At 36.2% G+C, this 23,551-nt stretch overlaps 2 protein-coding genes across 6 annotated transcripts in view; one reads left to right on the top strand and one right to left on the bottom strand.

Annotated features, from left to right (window-relative positions):
• On the bottom strand, positions 1–8,338 carry MAIP1 (matrix AAA peptidase interacting protein 1). Of its 3 annotated transcripts, XM_067741087.1 has the most exons (6): positions 7,744–8,338; positions 4,814–4,885; positions 3,428–3,554; positions 2,048–2,195; positions 638–695; positions 1–253 (listed from the first exon to the last, which is right to left on the bottom strand). In XM_067741087.1, the coding sequence occupies exons 1-5, from the start codon at positions 8,191–8,193 to the stop codon at positions 650–652; spliced, it is 843 nt and encodes a 280-aa protein (XP_067597188.1). In that variant the 5' UTR covers positions 8,194–8,338; the 3' UTR covers positions 1–253; positions 638–649. The 3 variants fall into 3 exon arrangements, with proteins under 3 accessions (XP_067597188.1, XP_067597187.1, XP_067597189.1); XM_067741086.1 differs by lacking the exon at positions 638–695; XM_067741088.1 differs by lacking the exons at positions 638–695; positions 2,048–2,195.
• The window catches only part of TYW5 (tRNA-yW synthesizing protein 5), a 21,200-nt gene continuing 5,838 nt past the window's right edge, over positions 8,190–23,551 (top strand). The window contains exons 1-7 of one of the 3 annotated variants that reach the window (XM_067741084.1): positions 8,190–8,311; positions 13,131–13,285; positions 17,523–17,592; positions 20,002–20,046; positions 20,677–20,814; positions 22,561–22,648; positions 23,044–23,160. In XM_067741084.1, the coding sequence (XP_067597185.1) occupies positions 13,254–13,285; positions 17,523–17,592; positions 20,002–20,046; positions 20,677–20,814; positions 22,561–22,648; positions 23,044–23,160 (490 nt within the window). In that variant the 5' untranslated portion in view covers positions 8,190–8,311; positions 13,131–13,253. Of the gene's footprint in view, positions 8,312–8,357; positions 8,585–13,130; positions 13,286–17,522; positions 17,593–20,001; positions 20,047–20,676; positions 20,815–22,560; positions 22,649–23,043; positions 23,161–23,551 lie in introns of those variants that run through there. The other 2 variants (XM_067741083.1, XM_067741085.1) reach the window with 2 other exon arrangements.

Consider the following 23,551-nt stretch of genomic DNA (forward strand, 5'->3'; position numbering starts at 1 on the left):
TGTGGAAAATGCTTTATTGTATCATGCCAATTTACTACAAGGAGTATTTCAAAATAATACAAAAGTAATCCACAGACTTGATTAAGTGAAGATCAACTGATCTGAAAAATTTTTCTTCCTTAGTTCTTCTCAGTAATTGCTAAAAGTCCAATAAGCTGATTTTTCCAAGATTGATTATTCTAATAACTTTGGGTGTTCAATCCGTGAAATGGTCCAGTCAGGCTTTACTCCTTGTGTAAACTCCCTCTGAAATCTAGGGAAAAAATTATAAATAATGTGAATCTTGTATCAGTCCAAATACTTCCTGGATAACTACATAATTTGCAAGTATATATTAGAGGCAGTTGTTAGCAAAAAGCTAACAGTTAATGGTAAATAAAAATCAAAAGTTTAATCTACTAATTTGATCACAAAATATATCCCCACAAAATCAGAAGTGCATTCTCAACTAAAATGAGTATTTTTAATGGACTGATCTACATACTCTCCAACATCTGCCAGTCCTTGAGAGGAACTTCAGTGTTATTCTATTGTTAAGTACTAGCCATAATATACGCCTAATACGAGGAGAAATAAATTGGAATATGGTGATAAAAACAGCACTTTCATGGAAGCTGGTTTATGTGGTTAGACTTACTCATAGCTTGCATTAAGACCAATCTTGAAAATAGCAGTGTTTATGAGCTGCCCGTGATCTTAGTAGGGAATATCAGAAGAACCAAAGGTTAGTGTTGATTATAGTGTTCTAAATGACATCTTAAAAAAGAGACAATTCAGCAGATTTAAATTAAGTATTTAAATATACAGAATATTTTGGGTAATTACAAATAAAGCAAAATTCAAAACAGAAAAAGAAAAGAAAAAAAGTACATCTCCTTCAAGAAAAGTGAAGAAAAAGAAGATATAATTCCCTTTACCTTAGCAAACCTGCATATTTTCTTTCCTAGGTCGTTTTTGGGATTTGTTCATTATTTTAAAGCAAATTTGTATAACTCTGGTGACATAACAGTATTCTCTTTTAAATAGATATTAAAATATGACATAACAGTATTCTCTTTTAAATAGATATTAAACTATGTCTCCACTGACTCGCTTGACTTTTTCACTGTTCCAAATTTTATTAGTACAATAATACACTAGAGTGTCTCTTTTAAACAGTTTGTTAACCTCCTGTTAGACAGTACCTCCTTAAGGGCAGGAACCCTTCAATTCTGTATCTGAACCCCTACCAGAGTACTTGGTAAATAGGAGATGGTCAATAAATGTCTAGTGAGTGGATGGTCCATGTGCCAATTATGGCAGATCTTATTTTCCCAAGATGGTCATAACTACATCTTGCATCCCACATGCTCTTCTGCAACGTGAACTTGCTGCTGCCCCATGAAGAGGTGGAGTCTCTCCATGCCCTTTCACCGTGCAGATCCTGTGACTGCTTGGACCAGCAAACCATGGTGGAAATGATGTTGTTCCAATACTGGGCATAGCCCTTTACTGGTCTAGCATCTTCTGGCTTCTGCCTCTTGGAAGCCAACCACCATGTAAACATGTGACTAGCTTAACACTACCACAAGCCCAAGCCGCAAAGAGAGGCCTTGGAGAATGAGACGTCATGTGGAGAAGCCAAGGAGCACCATGGTGCTGCCCACATGAGTGAAGAAGCCATTGTGGAAATGAACCCCTAGCTCCGGCCACCCCACTTGATGCCAGAGGGAGCAGAGAAAACTCCACAGCGGAGCCTTTCCAAAATTCCTGAGCAGTAGAATAGCAGGCAAAATGAATGGCTGTTTGATGCCACCGAGTTTTGGAGTGGTTTGTAACGTAGCAATAGACAGCTGAAATACAGTTTAATTAAATTCAGCAATATTACCTCTTCCTAATTTCTGAACACTCCTGTTTCGTGGCCAGTGTGTCTTTCTGACTTTCTCTCTTCATAAATAACTTGTCAAATTTCAATCTTTTTCTCCCTAAATCTCCCTTTAGTTTTCATACTTTCATACTACCTTCTATTTTCTAGAGAAAGGAAACAACGAAATGTGATTAGACTTACTCATAGCTCGCACTAAGAAGTTGTTTAGTTTCCACGTTCTGATCCCCCAACTTAACCTGGAACACACTGGCTCCACTTATAGTTTCACTGGGGATGTTGGCACTGGTTAGATACCAAAAGCACATCAGGATGTTAACAAACTTCCTTCCTTAGAGAAAAAACATACACACATACAAATACAAATCACAATAATCTATCATTCTTATATCCTTAATGAAATCAGCAACTGGCAGTAATTATACAGCTGTTACAGACCAAATTTGGGGCTCATTCTAGTCTAACTTAAGATACCTGTATTGACACGTTTTTATTTTTAGAAAATTCTCCTGGGGTTTATGACACCTTCCTCTCTGGATCACAGTAGTAAGAGCTACTATTTACTGAGCAGGTACTTTTTACCAAGTGCACTACATGGATTACTTTCAATTTGTGGCATTTTCTAAAATTATGATAACAGATATCTATTGTCAAACCAAAAATGAGGGGGGGGAACACTTTTTTGCTGCTATGTCATTAACTTAACCCCAACTGCCAGAAAGAAGCCTTCTATTCTACCCCTAATTCACTTTACTATGCCCAGTGATTATGACAACGTCCTGTGCAAAAATCAGGTAGTAACCATGGTGCTAAGATGCAATTTGAAATATTAGGAAGAAGAAAATATTTATCATTAAAAGTACCTTTACAAATGTTTCAAATTAATATGTGTGTGAAAATTTTTTCACTATTAACAGTCCTCAGTCAGAACTGCCTTAGCAAGTGTGTAAGCAAAGAGTAGATTTCCTGTGTGCCTAGCACATAATACACTGCAAATATTTGTAGAAGGAGTAAGTCAGTAAGTTTTCAGGGAAAATAGGACAAGGAGATGAACAAGATAAAGGCTAAAGTTCCTTTCAACTATTTTCATCGTCTCCAAATAAATCCAATTTGGGAGTTCTGAGTTAATGTTACTTTCAAAACAGTCTTTAGCTAATATTATTTACTTTTTCTTTTACTCTTTACTCCTACTTAACATACAGCTAGACACCTAAAATATTCAATTGTTTTCCTTTCAGTTAGGAAATCTGAAACACAAATATTTTCATGTTAAGGTATGGGAGCAGCTTGTCTTAGACAATTTTCTTTAACTTAAGTTACAATGCTCTCTTCTGTGAATTAAATAACATTAGGGGAAAGTTCTAGATAGAAAGGCATAAGAAACTATTACCATGTCCCAAGTCTTCCAGAACTAGGGCTTTAAAGAATGAATATATTATTTTCTCTGCAGTTCTATAAATATCCACTTGTACCAACAAAATGTCACTATTCCATGATTATTCACTAACTTAGCTTATCTGGACAATCGTGGGTCATTTAAAGTTGACTATGCTCCAGCATTACCTTTCTCATCGTAGTAAATGGAGATGTCTCCTGTTGATGTATATACAATTTCATCTATGTCAGCAGCAAGGGCATTTTTATGGTTGTCAGGTAGTGAAGTAACCTTTTCTTTCAATACACGTAGTGTCTAAGTATGGAAAAAGCAAACCATAGTTCACTTGTTGAATTTTCAAAAGCTTTTCAAAAAGTGGAGTGAATTCTTCATGGAATGAATTTTGTAAAAATATTTTAAAATTTACTGCCATATTTATTCATTTTCAAAAGCAAGGCTGAGGGGCTTCCCTGGTGGCGCAGTGCCTAAGAATCTGCCTGCCAGTGCAGGGGACACGAGTTCGAGCCCTGGTCCGGGAAGATCTCACATACTACGGAGCAACTAAGCCCATGCGCCACAACTATTGAGCCTGCGCTCTAGAGCCAGAGAGCCACAATTACTGAGCCTGCGTGCCACAACTACCAAAGCCCGTGCACCTAGAGCCCATGCTCCACAACAAGAGAAGCCACCGTAATGAGAAGCCCGCACACCACAACGAAGAGAAGCCTCTGCTCGCCGCAACTAGAGAGAGCCCGTGCGCAGCAACAAAGACCCAATGCAGCCAAAAATAAATAAATTAAATTAATTAATTAAAAAGAAAAAGCAAGGCTGAAAGGGATCTGATTATTCAATTAGATAATTCGTAATAGAACTGTTCTTATACAGAATTCTATATAAGAACTGAAAGACATCATATTAACTTACTTATGCCTTAAGTAGCAAGTCATTCTATACTTTTATATGACCCCAAGTACCCCAAAGGCAAGATACAGGGACTCTACTTTGGCTGATGGCATGCATACTATTTTATTTTATTTTTTATTTTTTTATTTAAGGGTGATTTATTTTACTTAAGGGTGGCAGTGGGAATAGTCATAGATTTCTAATACAAACCAAATACAGAAGTCAAACAACCATAAGAATAATGAAAATCTAAATATTAAAAGCTAGTCTTTTAGGAGAAAAATAAGGAGACTTTTTTTTTTTGTCAATGGTAATGGATATGTAAGGATATTGACAACATTGGAATAGCAGAGGAATTGAAAATGCTATACATTGATCAATGGGAAACTAGCTAAATTAATTATATTGCATATACACAATAAAATACCATGAAGAAAGCAAACACATATATAGTCTTTGGTTGAACCATATACCATTCTAAGTGCTCTACATTACATATACTATCTCACGTGATTTCCCAACAATACTACTACTATCCCACTTTACATATAAGACAAGAAGTTAAGTAAGCATGCATACTACTTTAAAACATAAATAAGGACAACGTATATCATTCTACTGCAAGAGAATAATACATTTATTTTTAAAGGAAAAATAAAAGTATACTTTACCTCTTTGGCCACAAGTTCTTCCAATAGATCAAACTTACTCTGTGACAGCAACTTGGACACATGAGCAAAAGCCTTAAAAAAACAGTGGGGGGAAGGTGGTGATTATTATTTCAAAATATCATGTGAAATACCATACAATGTACAATGCTCATACTTGAATGTCTAAGTGTAACAAAGACTATTTTATGATAAAGGCAATAGACAATGTCAAACACTAGATATCGGTGTTAGGCATAACTCCTCCAAAGTTGGTTGACTTTTCTTTTCTCATATAGCCTTCCCACATGGGCTGAATTGTGTTCCCCCAAATTCATATGTTGAAGCCCTAACTCCCAGTACCTCAGAAGGTAACTGTATTTGGAGACAGGACCTTTAAAGAGGTGATGAAGTCAAATGAGGGTGGGCCCTAATCCAATCTGACTGGTGTCCTTACAAGAGGAAATCTGGATACACACAGAGATACTAGGGCACACATGTACATAGGGGGAAAAAAAAACAACATGTGAGGACACAGCAAGAAGGCAATCATCTACAAGGAAAGGAAAGAGGCCTCAGAAGAAACCAACCAACAAGGTGCCAACACCCTGTACTTGGACTTCTAACCTCCAGAATGTGAGAAAATAAAGTTCTGTGGTTTAAGCAACCCAGATTGAGGTATTTTGTTGTGGCAGCCCTAGCAATAATGGAGTTGAATTTTGAGGAAAAGCACACTTCCAAATGGATTCAAGGATCCCTTGCAAACACTTTAGAGGATCTCAGGGTTCAGAAACACTGTATGTTTTAGTAAGCCTTTGCGTGCAGAAGATGGGTGAAATTTGGTAAGAAGAAACAAAGACCATAACCATCATGTTGAAACCCAAACATGAGACTCTAGTTTGTGTGGCCAAAGAAGATCACACCTGAGCAAATTATCCTATAAGGTAATAATGAACCATTAGGAGGCTGCCCTGATAAGGCTTTGGTGATATAAGATTGCCTAACCTAAACAGGCTTCTAGGAAATAGCCCTCTTTTTCATAGAAAAGGCCAAAATATGCTAGCAAGATACAGGAAAACAGACAGTACATGGTTAGTGGTTTGAAAGCAGTAATAGGGAAGGTATCATGTCATATGTGCATATCAATGGAAAGTAGGGTTTGTGGAGCTAATAAAGCTGTTTAAGGACCACCTATTCCTCCGGCTCACATGATGAATAAAAGCTTGCCTAGATTGGTATAAAATAAGCTACAGGATATATCGTATAACGCAGGGAATATAGTCAATATTTTATAATAACTATAAATGGAATGTAACCTTTAAAAATTGTGAATCACTACATTGTATACCTGTATTATATATATATATAATATATATAATATTGTACATCAACATACTTCAAAAAAAATTTTTTTTAATAATTTTTTTTAAAAAAAAGCTTGCCTAGATTGTACTTAACCATCTCAACTTCTAGTGACTCTGGAGGACCAAGACTGCTTATAGAGTGGGTTACAGGACAATGCACCTCAGCACTTGCTAGCTATGCATCCTTGAGCCAATCGTTTCACCTTTTTAGAACTTGATTTTTATCATCTGAAAGAATTAGACTAGGATAATGAGCACGAAGGTCCCTTTCTGTTTTATGTTCTATGATTAAAAACAAAAAATCTTAAAGAACATGATCTAATTGATAACTTGATATTCACATCCCAAGGTAACATCTTACTGATAGGAGGTTAGTCTAAGGAGAAAGGGCAAATTGAGCCATGAGAGTAGATAATCTACCCAGTGTTTTTGCATCAGATTATTTCCAAGCCCTAGAGTTACATCTATGCAAAGGAAGGTATAGTTGCCTTATGAGATCTAGTAGGAGGAAGGTTTTTCAGCTATGTCCTTTGAAGTCCTACGTGTTGAAAAACTGGTTTGCTTGATCCGAAAGGTATGTTAAAGTAACCGCTGGTTTAATGGAATCACTAAATATTTGCCATGGATGACCCAACATTCTTTTTGGAAATCAGAATGGTTAAATGCACAAAAATTGACTTAGATGAGGCAAGACTGTATACAAACTGGCTGATGAAGGGGTGCAGATACTACTTAATAGCAAGGATAAGGGCTAAAATAGCTCACAGCTGGAGAAACTTTAGGATCAAAGAGTGACTAAAAAGTGTCCCATGCTCCTCTGTGTTCAGAGAAAATAGGGACTTAGGCTTGAATCCTGCCCATAGTGGGGAGATGACTTCCATTCCTTATTGACACATAAATAAGCATGAGGTAGACAAGCTCAAGTCATCAGCAGAGTAGTGGAGAACAGTAGCATCATGCCCATTTACCTCTGCATGGACAAAAGATTTTGAGAACTGACACGAGCAGAGGTTTATCCCTTACAATGCTGTTAATCAAGCTTGCTCTTTACTTTTTAATTTTTTTATAAAAACATAAATCAGTCAGGAGTTGACTCGGGGAAGCAAAAGCAGGAGTTAATATTGACATTGATTATAAAGTTGAAAACATTTAATTTATAACTGACAGGTCACATAAATAAATATCAATGGCTGTGTTTATAGAAATAATCTGAAAAAAAGCTAGGATTAAATATATCAATACCAGCATACGATCAATTTTGTCTTTTTCAGAAAAAATAAAGCCATGTAGCTTTTATGTGGCAGAAACAGGCTTTGAATCCATTTCTGACTCAAAACCTGTAGAGAGTAGAAAAAGTAATTAAGGGACTTCACCTTGGTGTCTCCATCGAAACCCTATTTCTCGGCGACCTTGCAACAGAAGCAGAAGCTTAATTTAAATCAAGAAGTGGCCAGAGGGCTCTGTGTCTGGGTCACTACCCACATGTTATCATTTGAGACCCAGTGGAAACCTCACCGCTAAACACTTCTGCGTGTCTAACAGTTGAATGCATGAGAGGTGGAGAGATTATTTGTAGAGAAATAAACAAACCTGCTTCGCTCCCTCTGAGAATTCTGCAATGCTGAACTCTTGGTCGAAATAGGCCCAGATAAGGAAGGAGTAAATTCGAGTCCGAATCCAGTTGATGGGGTTGGAGAACCCCAGGATGATCATCTTGGTTTTCTGGCGCTGCTGGGGCTGCTCCTCGGTGCTGTAGATTCGCCGAGGGCAGGAAGGGAAAGCGGGAAGGGTTGTGGGGAGTCCCAGAGGGCTGAGCAGGGGACGCTGAGGAGCTCGAGCAGGCAGCGCCACGGCCGCGGAGGCCCAAGAGACTCGAGGAAACGGGGCCGCTCCCGAGCCGAGGCGGCGGCGGCAGAAGCAGCAAAGTCCAGCCAACGGCGGCCACACGTCGGCCGAACCGGGAGTCCAGAGTCGGGCAGCCGAGCCCGGCAGAGGCCGAGAAAGCAGCAAGCGGGGTAAGAGACTGACGGCCCGCGCCATTTTTGTGACCTTTCACCCCTTGCCTGTGCAGTACGGAAACAAAGTCGGCGGGAAACCACCTCGGCGGGACTCGGAGAAAGAGGCTGGAGAGTCAAGCTGGCCACTTACTGCACCTCTGGTGAGTTCGCCACTTCCCTGCTCTCCATCACATGCCCGTCGGCCCCCAGCCCCGCGCTCGGAACCCGCCGCTCTCGCGACTCAGCCGGCCTCGTGGACCTTTTCTCTCCCGGACCTGTTTCCGGGCGGTCCGCGCGGTTGGAACGTGTTAGGGCCGAGGTTCCCAGGACTTGGAAGAGGACGGGCGTGAGCAACCATGGCCGAGCAGTGCTTCCCGGTACCCCGGCTCGAGGGCGTTTCGCAGGAGCAGTTCATGGAGCACCTGTATCCGCAGGTGAGGCCCTCTTGCGGGGCAGAACCGCGGGAAGCCGGTGGATACCCGTCCCTAGCGCTCCAGCGGCTCCGAATTGGTTTCTTGCGATCCAGGGTGTGGGAGGAGGTGGCTGTCGGCCTAAGGTGGGAGGTTGGCCCAGCGGCCAAGGGAGAGGGCACATAGGGGATGTTGACTGGCTCATCTGTTAAGTTTTCCGTTCCACGTTTCTGGGGAGCAGGTTGACGGCAGAGCGCTGGCTACGAGAAATATTTTGCCCAAGAAGCCCTACTAGCTGCTTAGCGGCCTTGCGGGAGTCTGATTACAAAGTCTTCTACCGTTACCATGGCAACCCAGGGAGTTCCCCACCACCACCACCACCAGTTTTCCATCGGGTTTTCTAAAATCTAGAGGAGGTTTCGCCCCCAACCCCAGCCAGTGGCTTGAACGGCGCCTGTCAGTCTACGCGAGTTACTGGATCTGAAGAAGTTTTTCACTGCACTGAGCCAAAAGGGGAAGCAATGGGAATCCCCCGACAAACTTCCAGTGGTCTTGGATTCTAACTAACGTGGGTTCTAGTTCAGAGGTTCGATTCTCTTATACGTATAATTCGAACCTTAGTTCTCAGAGAAAAATACTAATGGGGAAAAAAAGTGTTTTTACTTGCCGTGCTTTGCAAGGGAATCCAGGCTTCAGAAAAACTAAGATAAAGAGGCCAGCAGATATTTACAGAAAAAAAAAAAAAAACCCACAGGTTACAGTTAGCCTGCTCATGATAAAGAAACCCGCCCCCCCTCCAGCAATTGCAGTTGATATTTACACCTATAAGGGTGGTCATTGAGCTACAGTCCTTACAAAAGTCAGGGATGAACTTTTTTTCTTTTAGGAGTTAGCAACCTATAGGGAGGATTCAAGCCTTAATTTATTTGGGAGACTAGTGCTAGATAGGTTGCTGTCCTCCCTACCTCACTGCAGGACACGTTAGTATAAGATGCCTTCAGGACAGTATTATGAAGACCAAATGATGTATGTATGTGGAAATGCTTTGGAAGATGAATAGCAAAAAGAGTTTTGTAATTTAGGCTTCCCAGACAAGACATACAATATGTCACAAAGCATCACTAAGCTTCATAAAGTGGAAAATTACAAACAACACTCTGGTCACAATGTAATAAAACTAGAAATTAATAACTAAATTGCAAAACAAGACATTTTTACCTGAAAACACTGAAGAAAAGCTGTGAGGGGTTATAGTCCTATCAGATTTTTTTAACATGTTTTAATATTTAATAGTGTGGTACGGGTGCATGAATAGACAGACTAGAGGAATAAAATAGAAAGTCTGGATGAAGATAGACGTGTGTACACACACACACAAGTATTTATCCAGGCTCTGGAGATATATATATATATGGAAATTTAGCATGTGATGAACGCGACATTTTAAAAATCACTGGGGCAAAGATGAACTTTTAAATAAATGGTGCTTGGACAAGTGGATGGTCACAGTCATTTAGAAAATGATAAAATTAGATTTATATCTGACACCGTACAGAAGAGTTATCTCCAAATGGATCAGAGATCTAAATAAAAAAAAGAAACTACGTTAAGTACTAGAGGAAAACATGGGTAAATTTCTCTGCAATCTAGGTCTATGGAAGGGCTTTCTAACTATGACTCAGGTGTGATAAATGATTAAAATTGTACATAAAATACAAACTGGGAGAAAAATATTTGCAACATATTTCATTAAAGGGCAGTAAAAGCCCATGTACGTAAAGAACTTTTAAAAATTAATGGGGGGAGGGCAAAAATCTGATTAAAAAATCAACAGTTGACAAAAAGATAAAAACGGCATCTAAACACATGAAAAGATGTTCAGTTTTATTCATAAGAGAAATTAAACTGAGATACCATTTATCTATAATATTGGCAAAAATCAAAAGGCTTTAATAATAATATTCTTTGTGGGTCTGTGAAGAAGCTGGTACTCTCACGTTTTATGCCAAGTAGTACAACCCTCATGGAGGGGAATTTGGCATATCTAACAAAACTATTGATGTGTTTACTTTATGATATAGCAGTTCCTCTTTCGGAATTTACTCTGGGGATATATTTCCAACAGTATGAAAATTTCTAGTGTTTATTATGCTTGCGAATTATTACAAATAACCTAAAAACGTATGCATAGGAGACTGATTAAATTGTCCATTTACACTAATGTGTACTAAGCTGTAAAAAAGAATGAGGGAAATAATCTGAACTGATAGTAGTGATTTCCAGGATATATTTTTAAATTTTAAAAAAAACGCAAATTGCAAAAACAATACATAATAAGACACTTTTTGTATAAAAACGAAGGGGAAATAAGAAAGTATATATATTTTTGGTCACTATGCAAAAAAGAAATACAGGGACGATAAACCAGGCATTAATGAGACTGGTTATGTATAGGGGATGAGTGATTATGAGGTGGGTGATTATAGATGCGGTGACCTTTTTTGTACAATTTTGACTTTGGAGATCACGTTACTGTTTTATATTCTACAGTAATAATAATAGTAAAATTAACAAGGATAAGGAATGGTTCAAAAAAACCAACCAAACTCTAATATAGAATATAAAAGTAAGAAGTGAACCTAAGTAAGGGAGAGGAGGAGAAGTAACCTAAATCACTTTTGAACACAATTCTTTGATTATATATCAGTCTAAAAACAAAAAGAACCATAAACAATACTGAATTCTAGTTTGTAGACTTTTTTTTACAGTGGTATAACTTAGCAATTGCAAAAGCACTTATTGTGAATTCTGGGATTGTACAATTGATTAAACATTGAGGATGATAGGAACCAGGTTTCCCACTAAGAGAAGGGAGTTTACAAATATATAAACAATGAATATTAGAATAAATCTTGTGGTATAAGATCAGAATTAGGTATCCATATTGGGAGTATCATGGTTTATCATACATCCATTAATTGTGTGTGTGTGTGTATAGTACATATTGAGAGAGAAAGAGAAATAGATAGATATAACTATATGCATATGCAGAATATGTGTGTGTATATATATATATTTGGGGAGGAGTGAGTATATACACACCTTCATGTGTTTCCTAGCTCTGTCCACTGAGAAGGCCTAGAAGTAATGACACACCAATAGTCATAAACACATTCAGCACCCAGATCATGGTTTCTAAACAGCATTCCCCACTAGAAGAAACCAGAGCTGCTTGAAGAAATGACTAGAGGGCTGGGACAGAGATGTAAAAGGATACTGGATTGTGTTATTTTTCCATAAAGTAAGAAGTGCTCAGGTAAAACGTCACAAGAGGCAGGTCGAAGGGACTCCTGCTGGCCAAATCTGGGATAACTTGAGCATCAAAATTATGTCAGTAGACTATAACTCAGTGAATAAAATAAGTGAATGGAGAAGTTAGAGCTGATTTTTACATTAGAATACCAACTAGTACATGTAGAAGGTGATGGAGTTTTTTTTTTTATCACGATTTTTACACTCATCGTAGCAATACTTGATTGAGGCAGGAATTACCAGTTGATCAAAATTAACATCATAAATAATAGGGAAAATATCATGTGCTACCTGATGTGTTGCACTGAGAAAGACACAACATTGCTTTTGTGGTACATTCTTTCCAAAAATGTGTAACCTGAATCTAATCATGAAGAAACATCGGATAAACCCAAGTTGAAGGGCATTCTACAAAATAACTAGCCTACTCTTCAAAAATGTCAATGTCATAGAAGAGAGTCTGAGGAACTGTTCCAGAGTAAAAGAGATATAGTAATTAAATACAATGTGGCATCTCAGATATAGGGAAAAAATATGGAGGATATTATAAGGACAGTTAGCAAAATTTGGATACAGTCTGGATTAAAGTATTATATCAGTGTTAAATATAATTTTGATAATTATTCTGTTGTTATATAAAAGAATGTCTTTGTTCTCAGAAAATATACTCAAGTTTTAGAGATAAAGGAGCATGATGTCAGCAACTTACACTGAACTAGTTTAGAAAAAATTAAATTATCTTTAATATGTTTCTCTCTGTACACATATAACAAGAGTGAGAGCAGATGGTAAAGTAAGTGGAGCAAAATGTTAAATTAACAACTAGTGACTCAGAGTAAATGGTATACGGGAGTTCTTTGTAATGTTCTTACAACTTTTCGTTAAGTTTAGAATGGTGTCAAAATAAAAAGTTGCAAACAGTATTTGAGTATAAAGCACAAATTTTAATCAGTTGTATGTTTTGTCATAAATAACATTCTAGAGAATGCTTTAAATAATACTCAGATTTCTGTTTCTAAGCTTATGGTGGCACTTCTGTTTTGTTTGGTTTTGATTTCCTAATGTTAAAATTTTGTTCTAACTATATTACATGGGTCCTCTTCCTGTTTTAGTTACAGCATGAATTGTCAGAAGGTTTGATTTTTAGCATCTTGGGATAAAGAATCATTTCTTATTTGTTTTTATCCCTTTATTACCAAATACAGCTCCTGATACATTGTTGGTTTTCCCTAATTTTTGGTTGATTTTTTCCACACAGAGAAAACCTCTAGTGTTGGAAGGAATTGATTTGGGGACATGTACAAGCAAATGGACAGTGGATTACCTAAGCCAAATTGGAGGGAGGAAAGAGGTGAAGATTCATGTTGCTGCAGTTGCCCAGATGGACTTCATTAGTAAGAACTTTGTGTATAGGTATTTTCTTCTGAGGTTTACTCTGGGGATACACATAACTTTTTTTAAACCTTTAAAATATTTTTGCATTATTATACAAAGATTATATGGCATTTTCTCTTTTGGCTAGTTTGATATAATTGTGGAATAGCTTACTAATTTTTAAAGAATGGCTTTTAAAAGACAAGAATTCTGAGCTTACATAATTATACAAAGACATTTCCAAAGACCATTTTAAAAATATAGTGTGTACCCAATACCTTCTGGAGTCATGGAAAGAGCAGAATTTCTGTAACTAAAGTTAGATTCGTCTAAAGCTCAGTGTACTGTATTCATTCAATGCTTCATTAATTACTTGATCCTCCCACATTAGTAATTGTTATCTAGAGTAATAAATTCTAAAGTTTTCCTTTATAACCTATTTGATTTTTAAGTGCCTTATTTTGGGAAGATTTTTTAATTCCAGATTGTTTTTAGATAAGTATAAGCTCATGTTTTCTTTTTCTGCCCTCTCCAGAAATATAAGACAAGTGGTTACTATGTTTGGTATAATCTTTTATCAACTTAGATAAATCAGGTTTAATTTTCTTTTTTGTCCAAATAATCTTAAATACTTTAAATGTCCCTCATGGTTGTCGTTTTATGCTTTGGAATGTCTTAAAAGTAAAAGATAGGTAAATGCTGTGGAATATCTAAACTTGAAAGCTTTAAATGCTACAGCCTTATAGATTTAATATGCTATTTATTCCCATGAGTTTATTCCCTTGAATTTCACTAAAAATGTTAAATTTAAAAACAAACAACTTTCAAATTCTGAGCACATGCAGTTCCCAGCAAATTCAGTCTATTGAAAAACCATGTTGTTCACAAAAGACTGATTTTTAAAGAAAGGTGGCTTTCACTGTTCCTTCCAGAGTTTAAAGATGAGTTAAACAGAGCTTCTAATGTCCAGGGCCGTTCTTTTCTCAGTAGAGTTTCCCAAGTTCATATAGCAGCTTGCCAAAGCATTTCTCGGTTTTTGATCCTTTGAATATTTGCCATTACAGTTTTGGTTTTTAATAGGCCATGGATTGAATTTAATTACCATAAATTTTTCCAAGTGTAAGAACTTTTCATTTTTTATTAAATCAAGAAAGTGGAAGAAAGTGCTGGAATGATGAGCATTTTTCAGCCTGCAGTTAATGATGTTTATTTTCCAGGGAGCCCAATGCTGTAACAAATGGGTATTGAAACTTCATCTTGAGTTGCCTTGATGTTATGTCATGTCCTATAAACTTTTCAAAACATGTTTTTGAAGCACATATATTATGTAATAGTTCCTATTCCAGCTTCCTCTAAGCCTTTCACTACAGCTACTAAGGAGTTGCAAGATTAGTTTCTTAGAGTAAGAAGGAGAATAGATTTAGTCATTTTTGGCAGTTATCAGGGAGTAGGAAAGAAGGGAGGCATCTAGACCAAAGACAGAGACTAGAAAGTAAGAAAACCTACGCACATATATAATTATTATCAGTTCAGATTAAGGTTGCATTTCTGCTTTTTAAACATTTGAAGATAAATATGTTTCCAAGTCTTAGCTTTTACTTCTCTCCTCTTGGTAGCTCTAACTGTTCTTCCAGAGTCAGTATACTATAAAAAAGAAGAGCCTTGTGTAGTGAAAGGATACAGTTGTTATTCTTCTGGCCATAGATTTTTTTTTAAGTCTGAATCTTATATAAGCTTTGCTTCACTGCTTCTGCCTATCACATCATCTGACTCCTATCATCATCCTGCTCTCATTGTTTGTTATACTTTCATCATTCCTGATCTTGATTTTGTGAAGCAGCCTTTCCAAAATGGGGAGCAGAACAGTGAAGATTTTTTTTCTTCTTTTTCTAAATGTTGGTAACTACTGCATGCTGCTGTATTATCATTGTTGTTAACCCCACCACCTGTCCTTTATTGAACACTTACTATATGTCAGGTACTGTGCATCCTAGATTATATTGCTCATTTAGACTTCTGTGAGGTAGATTTTTTAAATAATAATTATACAGATGAGGAAATGGAAGTTTAAAAATGTTAAATAACTTAAGATTGTATAGCTCTAAATGTTGGAACTAAGACTTATACCCAAATTTGCCTGACTCCACCAAGTCCTAATAATCCTAAGTCCTCCTTGATACTACCTCCCTTACTGGTCTGTATGTCAGTCCAGACAAGTGGAACTTCTATAGCAGATGCCCTTCTTACTGAAACATGCATAGGATAGATAAGACCTTAAGGCCAAGGAACTTAACAATTCATATACCTCATTTCCTCTTCTCTCAACTTAGTTTCTGTAGAAGCTCTGACAGGTACTACGACCTAAAGGAGAAGGTTGCTGGGGGCACCCGAGTTCTGCTTATCTGGACTGAGCTACTCTATCTGGCCTCTTCTTGTAAAGGTCTTGGGTTCTCTCCAGTAAAAAAGCCTTAGCAACTGCACCAATTTCAGAGGTAGTTTTGGCCCAGAGAGGCTTCCACATTGTTCCCAAACTCTTCAAAGATGCTTTGGTAGGAATGAAGAGTATATAGTGAGGTCAGAGATGGAAAACATTGAACAAATAAATTTGTTGATATTATTAGCCAAAACTGTAGTAGTAGATTGGTCTGAGTAGATGACAGACTCCTTTCTTCTCTCTTGAGTGCTCACTCTACATAATTATCAGCAGTGTGTCCTCAAATTCTGATTGACACCTGCTAGTCCATAATCTGGCATCAGACTCACTTACCTTTGCAAAGGAATACAAGGCAGGAAACAGTATTGCAGCAGATAGAATCAGTGGGAGTCCTTACACCAATCCAGAAACCATTTTTTGGCTCACCAAGTGACAGGTTACTTGTAAGGGAACAAGACTGACTATAGAGGTGGATTGCAGAAACACCCTAGCTTAGCTAAGCCACTTAGTGCGCAGAAACCAGCAGCATGAAATGGCTTATGACCTTGGCTTCTCAGTTCCTCCAAGGAACATGCTCAGTTACTGAGTTATGCTGCACAGGGAGAAGCCAAGTCCTCTGCTTCCTAACAGGTGGCTATAGTCCACTCACCATCCTTCTAGTCTAGACACAATAAATAAGGGGTCTTTTTATTTATTTATTTATTTTTGGCTGCACTGCACAGCATGCCAGATCTTAGTTCCCCGATCAGGGATTGAACCTGTGTCCCCTGCAGGGGAAGCGTGGAGTCCTAACCACTGGGCCGCCGGGGGATTCCCAAAGGGTCATTTTTTACAATAAACAATGTTACCTGTTCTGACAGCTGACATTCCACATTTATCTTAACCTAGTATGTTTCTAGGAAAACATTGCAAGGTCATCTTCTTACAAGGAAATCTTACCTCCCCAGTACAGATATCAAGTGGAAAGATATTTGGTAATAAGAGTGAAAGATTACAGGTATCATCTGCAGATAGGGGGCAGTACATTTGATTCTAGAAGGTTGAATGGATAGGATGTGATGCAGAGAAAAGACAGCCCTTCAGGCTCAAGAGCATGAGGTAAAGGAAACAAACTTTGCTTCTGCAGTGTTCAGCCCTGTTCACCAGGATGGAAGGAGACAGGCATTTGGGCAGAAATATTTAAGAAGAATAAAATTTGGTCACTTCACTGGAATTCCTGAGCTATTCCTCAGAAGCCTGAAATGATAGAGGGTGGTACAGGAGGATGAGAGCAGTTTTGTGTGCTACTGCCAGAAGGCAGGCAGGTTGGTGAGAAGCAGAGGGGCTTTGTCTTCATTGGACTGTTTGCTTGTTGTCTCTTCCGAAGTAGCATTGGTGTTGATAGCTTGCCCCATTCATCACAAGACTTGTTTTGCGAGGACACTTGAAAATTAGTAGCAATAAACGCTTGAAAGTTGGTTTATTTCCAAAGATACCGTATATACCATAGAACCAGAAACAGTTTTCTTAACAGCAACTTAGAATAGGAGTATATTGATATGAGAAGGATCCATCTGTACTGTAGATCTATTTGAAATCAAAATTTCAGCCAACCTAGGTCAAATAAGCTCAATGCTAAATGAATTTTGAAAATTTAGAATTCCACATAATAGGTTATAATAAAAATTATGGATATTGTAAAACAGAAGATATATCAAACTCCACAAGCAGTGTGTGTGTGTATATATATACGCATATATATATGCATATATATATATATATATATATATATATATAGTGACTAGAGTATTACTAGATGATTTATTGTTACTAAGTCCAAGGATTCTTTTGTGTTTATTTCAGAACTTTACCTTTTGGCAAGTTGGTTCAGAGGGCAGCTGAAGAAAAGCATAAGGAATTCTTTATTTCAGAGGTAACTGCTTTTAACACATTTTCTTAGGAAAGCATTAATATGTAAATACTAAATTATTTTCTTATAAAAGAATATTAGATGTGTAAGAACTATAGCCTTCCATATATATATCCTAGCTGTGTTATTTATTAGGTCTCAAACCTTGTCCAAATTATCTTTCTATGCCTCAGTGTTCTCATCTATGAAATAGGAATAATAACGGTATCTATTTCATAAGGTTTTTGTGACAGTTAACTAAATAAAATCTATAGAATACTTAGCACAGTGCCTGACACATAGGAACCACTCACTAAATGTTAGCTATTAATATTACTTCCTCTGAAAATGCTTTGGTCTGATGTGCCAAGTTCAAATGCTAATGGAGAACTTTATTTTCATATCTTACTATTAGACTATTTCTATATTTTATTATTGTTATTATCAATGTGACTTCTATTGTGTGTATTTACTATAATATTTGTTCAGGATTAAATGCAGAAGAATTCTACTTATTTACATTAAATCCAGCTTTAAATAATTTAAATGTCTTGAGATAAGGCATTGAGGCTTTTATAAATACATTTTTTTAAAAAAATTTACTCTGTTATCTCAAAAGCACATTTGAAAAATAAACTGCTTTTTAAGCTTTGAAGAAAGCTATTGTCTGCATCTGAGCCAGCTGGGCTGCTGGTCAGTTTGGTGGTAAAAATGTTTTGTTTTCACAGTTCTGTCATCGGGTGATGTTTACACTAGATCCACCAGTATCCCTACAAACTCCAGAAATCTGTATTCTGTAGCATGACTAGAATATCTACTAAAACTGAATCCATTAGCTGTACCTGAAAAATGTTTTTTAACTTTACAGCCATGCTTTAACATACATGTTCAGTTGCCCTTTGGTATCAGTCCTTTCCTGTCCAAGGGTAATGAGTGGCACAGATGTAAATAGCCATGAAATGTCAAGTGAAGTAAAAGAAACAGACAAGATAAAGGGCAAGACAAGATAAATTAAAGTCTAAAAATTAGGGTGAGTGTGTAAGTAAGATGAATATGGACTATTAGTTCAGTTCTCTAGGAAGCATACGCTGAGATGGAATTAGGACTACAGAAGGTTTTTTGGGAAGTAATACCTGTGAAAGGAAAGGAGAGGATTGGGTAGAGGGTGCCATCAGACGGTGATGCAGAGCTGACAGTCTCTCTGCCAGATCAGTGTGGAACTCCTGAGCGAAGACGACCTCTTAGAGGAGTCCTGTCTTGGGTAGCAATGTCTAGGCCTTTTACCATCTTGCTTAGTCATTGGCTGGGGCTACCCCACGAAGAGCATGACCTTTAGTTCAAAGGATGAGGTGGACCTGCAAGAGTTAACAGCTGGCAGCTGTAACTTAATCACACTCCTTGCAATAAGTTATGAACCCTTTCTTGAAGGGCAGTCTGCGGTGCTTCTCTGTACCTGCCACATGAATTTACCTTTTAAATCCTGAAACATTAGAACTGGAAGAGACTCTTAGAATTTTAAAGAACATACTTTGAAATCTATTTAGCCAGTAATAAATTTATGGAACTTATCTGATATGGTACTAGTTAAAATTTTAAAAACAGTGAATCTAGGAGTTTAGTAAAATTTATGAACAGAGATGTATAATATATTGTTAGGGTAAATAAAATACATTTTGAAGTTTGTGTTATAATGGTCAATGTAAGTATAAAAGAGGCAGAATTCTTGAGTTGGGTTGCCCCTGTGTTTGACCTGATATATCTCAGTTCTCTAATTATTACAGGAAATGCAGGCAATACAGTGCATCATAATTCAAATAGTTCCCTATTAGAGCTACTCAGTGAAGTTATAATTGACAATTTTTTAAAGCATCAACTTAAACTTATTACTATGAAATTACATATTTCTAATTCGTACATGAGCTGACTCTTAAGGATTTGGCTTGAGAATTATGTGATTAGGGATAAACTTAGCTTTATAAAATGCAATGTTTCAGATTTTTAAAAGTATAAAGTATTTTATTTATCTTCTATTCTACATTTATATTATATTAGTTTGTCGTTGGCCCTTAGCAATGCTCTGAGATCATATGTGCTATACAAATGGGAGTTCTTTTAAGTCTTAAGGCACTGTTAAGATTGTAAATAATTTGGAGTATAAAGTCTAAATTAAGCATTGTGGCTTTAGATGTGGTATGTATGTGTCGCCTTTAGGATTTATTTTACTTAATGTTTTGTGGATCCTGTCGTTATTACTAGCGGCATATAGAGACATTTCTTCATACAGCCACCAGAGAGCATTAGTACAAAGGGTAAGAAAATGGAACTTTTTCAAAAATGACTTGAGGGTTAGCTTTTCAGATTCATTTCCTTCCATCTTTACTTTCTAATATTTTAAAGTAAATACTGATGTTGTTTTTCTTTGGAATGTTTAAGGATGAGAAGTACTACCTACGATCACTTGGAGAAGACCCTAGAAAGGTAAGAATTCTGAATGTAACAAGTTGTCTAATCTCTCCACAATTAAGAAATCTGTTCTACTGTATATTTTACAGATGGCCATTCAGCTAATAAAATATAATCTAAAATAATTATAAAAATCCTGGATAATTCATATATATGTATTCAGAATCAAATTGATATGGACACAGTGTTAAGGAGTGGTCCCTAAAATGATCAAGTCAGATTCTATCTTTTCTCTTTATGGCACTATTATTTCTTTACCTTCTTTTATTCTTCTCCCTTAGTAGTACCCACAGGTTTTATGTAATTGATAACTTATATTCAGGTTGATGACTCCTAAACTTCAATATTAGAGTAGATGGCAATTGTATGATTCTTGCTTAAAGTAGGAAGAACTTTTCTATTAGTGAAGCATATTAAGCTTAACAATAGTGATATTGTTGAATGTCTTGGTACATAGTCTGTCATTCCTTCAGTTGAAAGATCATGCATTGGCTATGGTCACATCCTAGTATTTAAAGCAGTGAGCAGAGTTTTGCCCCATTCCTCCTTATTATCATGGGCTCTGATGGCAGCCTTAGATAAAATAAGCATTATGCCAATATTGTGTTTATTATTAAAACTCTCATTATGTTTCTCTCAATGCAGGATGTTGCAGATATCAGAAAGCAGTTTCCTTTATTGGAAGGAGATATTAAGTTTCCAAAATTCTTCAAAGAAGAGCAGTTCTTTTCCAGTGTTTTTCGAATTAGCTCACCAGGGTTACAACTTTGGACCCACTATGATGTATGCTACATAAATGAGAAATCTAAAACTACAGTAGCTCTTTAGAATTTATGGACTTAACATTCACAGTTTCAACTTTCTGGAGGTTACCCCAAAGATCTTTGACATGTAATTTGCTGAAACATGAAGTTTGAAAACAGGTGCTCTGCAAGGCAGTGGTATGGGAGTGAATTATTTTAGTTAATGCCAAAGCCTAGTTAGTTTCTTATATTTGCATTTCTCTGTGGTCTTATTCTTGGTTCCTCATAATATATATACTACGTTTTTTGAAATGTTTTTTTTAACATGTGAAAAGTGGACACCAGATGAGGGGGAAAGCTGCGAAAGTGGGAAAAATGTTAAGGTTGTAGTATGAGGATGTTGAAGTGATACATGACTAGATGGAACCATTGTTGAGGAGAAAGGCAGAAGTTTGTGGAGAGCCATTTCCAATTATAAGAATTTGGGGACACCTGAAGGTCTTAGGCTGTATATCCCTTGAGAATGTCAAGTGTCTGCTGTATTTATTGAGCAGCAAGATGTGTAGAGTATTGATCTTGATCATTTATTCTATGGTGTTACAATTTTATTTGCTTAAACATATGCATATAAGTATCTAAAAATATTAAAAATCTAGTATTGTGTTTGGTTTGGTGTTGGGTGGAGAAATTTAGAAAGCTTAAAGCAATACCTAATAGGTTTCTAAAGATAAAAGAATATTTTGAAAAGTTCTGAGTTAAATTTAATAAAGTTTTAGAAGTGTGTTTTACAGTTTAGCTGAGGCCCTCGGGAGGATTTTAACATAGTAACTCTATAATTAAATGAGATAGATATAAAGTCTTAGCATATTTTTTAAGGTTTTATTTACATGAATGATAAGGTGAGAAAATGATGTAACTCAAACTTTTTAACTGTATTCAATGACTATTTTATGTAGTATCCATTTTATCTTAAATATTATAAAGTTTTTCTTAACCATAAAAATAAGTCAAAGGAATGCTAGTTGTATAGTTAAAGTTTACATAAGTCAAGGGTTAGTGGTAAAAGGAGAAATGCTTAGGTAGAAGTGATATGTACTCAATAATCATGAATATATCTTGCTTAGTATATATTTTAATTCCTTAGCTGAGAATTATGTAGCTCTGCCTTTTAACATTTTTCAAAATTTGTACTAATGTAGTGTACCCTTACAAACACAGGAAAAGTCAGGATTGCTCCATTATTAATAGGTTCATCAAGAAAATTTGCCAAGTTATAGTCCTATAGAAATAATTTGGAAATCAAGATACATACCTATAACCAAATTATGGTTGGCCATGTAGTAAAAGAGTTTAGCAGTAGTTGCAGCAGTACTGTTTATTTTCCCAACACCTGGTTTTCCTAAGTGCTTTCAACCTGTTGTCTAATTTTGGCCTTATAGCATTCCTTGACAGATAAGTAAAATAGATACTTACCAAGGGGAGCCTCAAATAGGTGTAACTATACTTGCTGTCAGAATGGTGGGGCAAAGGCAAATAGTTTTCTGACTTCAGATTTCCTAATAGCTTGCCAATCCTTCCCATTTTAAGACAGTGTTGGAGAAATAACGACACAGTTGTGTAACACAACTGTTTTCCTTGTTAGATTAGAATACTACTATAAGTTTTAGGTAATGTGAGTCAAGCTTTATTAAAGGATAGGATTTACGGTTAACTGTTTGGAATACCATTGGTTCTGTGTATTTGAATTTTAGATACTGCTTATTCATAAGTTCTTATTTGTCTTCAGGTAATGGATAACTTATTAATACAAGTGACAGGAAAAAAGCGTGTTGTACTATTCAGTCCTCGAGATGCCCAATATTTATATTTATCAGGTACTGTTTTTTTTTTTTAAGTTTAAATTTCTGAAGTTTTATTTATTCAGTTAGTTTTTTTTTTTAATCTCTTCATTCTCATAGAAAAACTTTATAGGGCTTCTTCCTAATTATGATGTATTGTATTCTCCATTGTGTATGTAATGATAGGCAATATGAAGAATGAGATTTTCAGATTATCTTAATTATATTACATGGAAGTCAATGGTTATAAATAAAGGATGTGTTATTGAAAATTGTCTTAGGTTTCAGGAGAATAGAAATCATTCTCACATTGTGAGTACACAGAAGTAGTTGTACAGGAAAAAAAAATTTTTTCAAATTTATATTTGTGGTTACTTTTTAGAAAAATGCTAACTGCTCAATCTATATTATCCTTTTTTGGAACTTTTCAGGTACTAAATCAGAAGTACTGAATGTAGATAACCCAGACTTAGCTAAATATCCACTGTTTTCCAAGGCTAGACGGTATGAATGTTCCCTTAAAGCTGGAGATGTATTATTCATTCCTGGTAAGATTTCTAGACTTCAGTAATTTGATGTTTATAATATTTGTACTCTGTCTTCCATCCATTATATGATTATTTTAGTAAAAAAATTTGTTAGATGTATCCTGTCATATACAAGATGATTTTTATACACAGATGTGTGTGTGTTTAAAGTATGCTTAGACAAATTCTTACAATATTAACAATCTTGTTTTCAAAGGCAACCTATAAATATAATATTATATATATATAATATTATTATACTCTAATTTCTTTATTCTTTTATTAAAGGATCTCAAACAAGATACTTTATATCTAGAAGATTATACCTCATTGTACTTTTAAAATCATTGTTTCTAAAATATTAACATGTTTTAGAACTGTCACTTAAGTATTTACCAAAAAATAGTAAATA

The sequence above is a fragment of the Pseudorca crassidens genome, chromosome 6 (genome assembly GCF_039906515.1).
Source record: "Pseudorca crassidens isolate mPseCra1 chromosome 6, mPseCra1.hap1, whole genome shotgun sequence".
NCBI classification, from domain to species: Eukaryota; Metazoa; Chordata; class Mammalia; order Artiodactyla; family Delphinidae; genus Pseudorca; species Pseudorca crassidens.